General features: G+C 41.9%; 1 protein-coding gene across 1 annotated transcript; it reads right to left on the bottom strand.

The window, feature by feature from the left end:
• Window positions 1-1,862: 1,862 nt before the first annotated feature.
• CCDC127 (coiled-coil domain containing 127) lies at window positions 1,863-3,937 on the bottom strand. The gene is made up of 2 exons (XM_019472327.1): window positions 3,642-3,937; window positions 1,863-2,977 (listed from the first exon to the last, which is right to left on the bottom strand). Exons 1-2 carry the CDS (start codon window positions 3,760-3,762, stop codon window positions 2,304-2,306), a joined length of 795 nt encoding a protein of 264 aa, XP_019327872.1. The 5' UTR covers window positions 3,763-3,937; the 3' UTR covers window positions 1,863-2,303.
• Window positions 3,938-3,978: the final 41 nt, after the last annotated feature.

The raw sequence follows: 3,978 nt of genomic DNA, 5'->3' as shown, positions 1-3,978 counted from the left end.
ACAAAGTCAAGACATGAGTCTTAAAATACACTGGCATTGATTCACTGGCTGCTGTTTGTCACCCGAGTTGCTTAACTGCCTATACGTACATACAAAATGCTCTACAGCTGTGTGGTTAGACACTTTCCACATCCTGGAGGAATTACACACAGGGTAATTAGTTGTTCAAACTAATTTGTTCTACTGGGCAATTAGGGCATGTGCATACCAGCTACAGCAGCTTGGCTCAGGCTGTCACACACGAGTAGTAACTCAATTGCATTCTCATCTCCCAACCCGCATATGCATGGCATCCAGACAAATTTTGGCCTTTCTGGTGTTTGTGATAGTATCTCTTTTTTTTTTTTTTCAGGTGTCTGTCTACTACAAATTTATTTAAAAAAAAAAAAATCAGTACATAAGAGACTAATAAATCAATACAACAGTATAATTAGCACCACCAAGGTGAGCAAAATCACAACTGGAAAACTGAGTAGTTGGGAAACATATTCTGTTTAAGAATTTTGTTTCACATTAGATGTTTTTGCTGAGTAACTGGATTACGTTGCATATGCTACTTCAAAAGATTTATCTGCCATCTTCTGTGCCCAGACTGAGATGAAACCAGAGGGAAATAATAAAGAGAAAGACCCACAACTGCTGGAGTTCTCTGTTAAATTTGGATGGGCATTCACTTAGCTGGATTGCTTCTGGGCCACGCGGTAGCTGATTGCCTAGAGCAAACGTGTTTGTCAAGTCTAGCCCTCAGTAAATAAAGAACTGTTAATTAAAGAACTGACAACCTACCAACACTATCAAAGTCAAGTAATAGAGAAGACCAGATGTTATAAACAAAAGGGCAAACACTGCCCCTTTGAGGTCTAAGGCTGGATTAGAAAGGAGGAAGAAAAAAGTTATTCTCCAAAATACATGGCACATTTGAAAAAGAAGGTGGTTCCTACTGCTACAAGGACCCAAAGAATACTCAAAATTTTAGGGGATTTCAAGCATGGAAATGCACTGAGGCATTTTTTTTTTTTAAATATCTAGATCTGTTTATTTTACTGTGCTAACCAAAGTAAAAAGCCCCCTTTCTTGAAAGTTTGCAAAGCTTGTATATCTGTAGGCTTTCATGGTCACGTGTACGTGAAGTGGTGAACCATAAGCTCAAAATTTAAGAGTCGTGGAAAAGCGTACTTCAGTTCTGAGAGAACCAAGACAGTCAGGGAGGGAGGTAGCGGCTACCAGTGCAGGCTGCATTTAGGTTCCTATCTGTGAATAACAAACGGGACCTGTCCAAGGAACAGAGCCAGGCGCAATGGCTGTAACCCATGGAGGTTCCTGCAAGCTAACCAGGTAGCAGCCAGTGCGCTGGCATGCAGAGGCAGCAGCACGGTGACGTCTATAATGGATGCACACTGTTGGGTTACAGCTAAAACCTTGATGGAGAGAAAAACGTAAGTATTCTTAACATATCTCCAGTATGATGAGAATATAACTTTGAGTTCATACACTCTTTAGTATTCAAGCATGAATTCCTAGCTCCAATGAGACTTTCATCAATCTGTTTCTTTATGTGTTATTTTAATTAGCATCTTTTGGAAGTTTCCTTCATAAAGTACTATTTGTATATTAAGCTGGAAGACAATGCAAGACTGATTAATTTGAAACATGATCATACTATTCCCCCCCCTCAGAATACTAATGCATACATTTATACACACACACATTCACACATACATATATTTATATAAATGTACATATATACACGTAGGATTTATGTGACAAGCACCTTGCTCAAACATGGTCTCTTCCAAGCATCTGCCTCAAAATCAGTCTTGCTTAAACAAACAAACAAACAAACAAAAGAAAAAGACAACAAACAAACAAACAAACAAACAAGAAAAAGATAGTGTTGAGACACCATGTAAAACATCAGGGATAAGGAGCACAATGTGCTACCCCACTTGGGGGAGACGAATCACACCTCTCTGTTGATGGTGTATGACCATCAACTAGGTAAATCACTCTAAACGGAGTTCTGCTTTGCTGCTTCTGATACCTATGGAAGCTGGCATATCTCTATACTACACTGCAGTCTGCAATACAAACACACTCACAGAGTTTAAGAGCATGCATAGCTCACTGGAGCATCTGTTGTTAGACAGTGAAAGGAAAGGCACCAAAACTGCACGTCCCATGCAAATGCAAGTGCAACGAGGAGAAGAAATGGAAACACGGTAGAATTTAACAGCTTCAGACTACAACTGTGATTGTCCCTACTACGCACAGTGGATCACATGAAATCCCATTACTTCTCCTACTTATCGTTTTCCTAACATGGCCTTTTCTGCCCTCTTGAACTTTTGTAGTTCAATAGCTAGTTCCCAATATCTCAGATACAGCCACATAAGTCTTCCATTTTGACTTTTGTTTCTGTTCAGCAGATTGCCACAGTAGTTATCATGTTTGAAAATATCTTTTAAGCCACTTTCCATATGTAGAGCCACAGCAACAGGATCTGTTGCTGCTTTAACTAGCAGATTTTTCTCTATTTCTAGTCTCTGGCTTCTGGGTACAACAAGACTGCAGTAGATGTCCTGTCTTTCTTTAAGTCCCTCTTCAAATTCTTTTAGTAAAATATTGGCTCTCTTTTGCCACTCTTCTTCCTTTGCCAGACAACTTTGGTACAAGTTACCTGCTGCTCCTGAGCGCAAAAGGACTTGTTTTTCTCGCTCTAACTTCTCCTGCTCCTGTTCTAGGATCCTTCTTTCTTCTACTAGCTTGCGACTCTGGGACACGAGGGCTTCACGGTAACTCAGGGTTCTGTTGCGTTCCTTTTCAAGCTCCAACTCCAAGTGAGCAACCGTCCGACGATTTTCTGTGATTATATCCCGGTATTTGGCTTCCAGGTCTTTTTGTAAAGATGAATGTTTTTTATAATACTCTTTTTTTTCTCTTTCTATTTCTTTTTGACATTCTCTGGTCCAGATCCAACCTATCATATATAAATGAGACTTCAGACATGAGTATAACACATATAACATTGATGGGTATGATTAATTAACTATGCCTCTAAAGAAGCTATTAAGTGGTGAAAAACTTTCTTTCCTGCCCTCCCCAGTGATATTCACTTCTATTCACGTCCCACAAAATGTATTTCTGTGGGTCCATGTTTCACAGTAACTCACTTTAAATGATGATGTTTCCTTTGAAGTATAATCTCCCCATGTCTTTTAGTGCTAATACATACACTTCTTGGATTAAAGAAGGAAAACAAAGTTATGGGGAAACAAACCGGAGGTTTCCAATGCAGGAACTGCACTGAGAACTTTTCAGGTCCAGTACATAAATATACATCAGCAGCTCCTTGGGTTGTTACCTTTGGGCTCTCTAGAACGTCATATGTCCACACTTCTGAGAGAGCTTTGTAAACTGGAGCTTAGTAAATATGGATTCAATTCCATGTGTGAAAAATGGCCGTTGCCTTAATGCTATAAACAGTGCTTACTGTTTATAACATTATAAATGAGCAGGCCAGAGGAAATGCCTAGATGGGGTATCACTATACTGCTTCAGAGATTCCCCTTTGGCTGGCGGGTGAGAGGCCTGAGCGCAGCCACGCACTCCAGCTCCAGCAGACAGGCCTGGGCGCTACTTACGGAAGGCGGCCAAGCCCAGCATGGGGACCAGCAAGGCGTAGTTCCATCGGCTGCCTTCATCCCCGGGCTCTCGTTGATTTGGCAGGATGTTCCAGTTGGGAGGGTCATTTAAATTATTCATGAAGGCACCTTAGATTTACAGGAGAGACACACGGCCTTAGCAGCACCACAGGAGCAGGGCCGCTCCCACAGCCACCCTCTCACCCGGACCACAGCTAACTCCGGGACAGCTATTTCAGCCCGAGACCCTCAAACGGCGGCCCCGTCGCTTGGGAACTTTGCTGGACGCGCTTTCGTCCAGCGAGAGGCTCCCCGGCCTGCTCCGTAACTGCCGGCC

Source organism: Aptenodytes forsteri, unplaced genomic scaffold (genome assembly GCF_000699145.1).
Source record: "Aptenodytes forsteri isolate BGI_AS27 unplaced genomic scaffold, ASM69914v1 Scaffold114, whole genome shotgun sequence".
Taxonomy (NCBI): Eukaryota; Metazoa; Chordata; class Aves; order Sphenisciformes; family Spheniscidae; genus Aptenodytes; species Aptenodytes forsteri.
Note: the sequence above shows the minus strand (reverse complement) of the source record. Positions and strands in the feature narration are given on the sequence as shown.

Bases quoted from the DNA above. Each gene is read 5' to 3' on its own strand.
- CCDC127 (XM_019472327.1), bottom strand. From the start codon at position 3,762: ATGAATAATTTAAATGACCCTCCCAACTGGAACATCCTGCCAAATCAA. The intron at 2,978-3,641 runs GTAAGTAGCGCC...TATATATGATAG, and splicing joins GCTGGGCTTGGCCGCCTTCC to GTTGGATCTGGACCAGAGAA.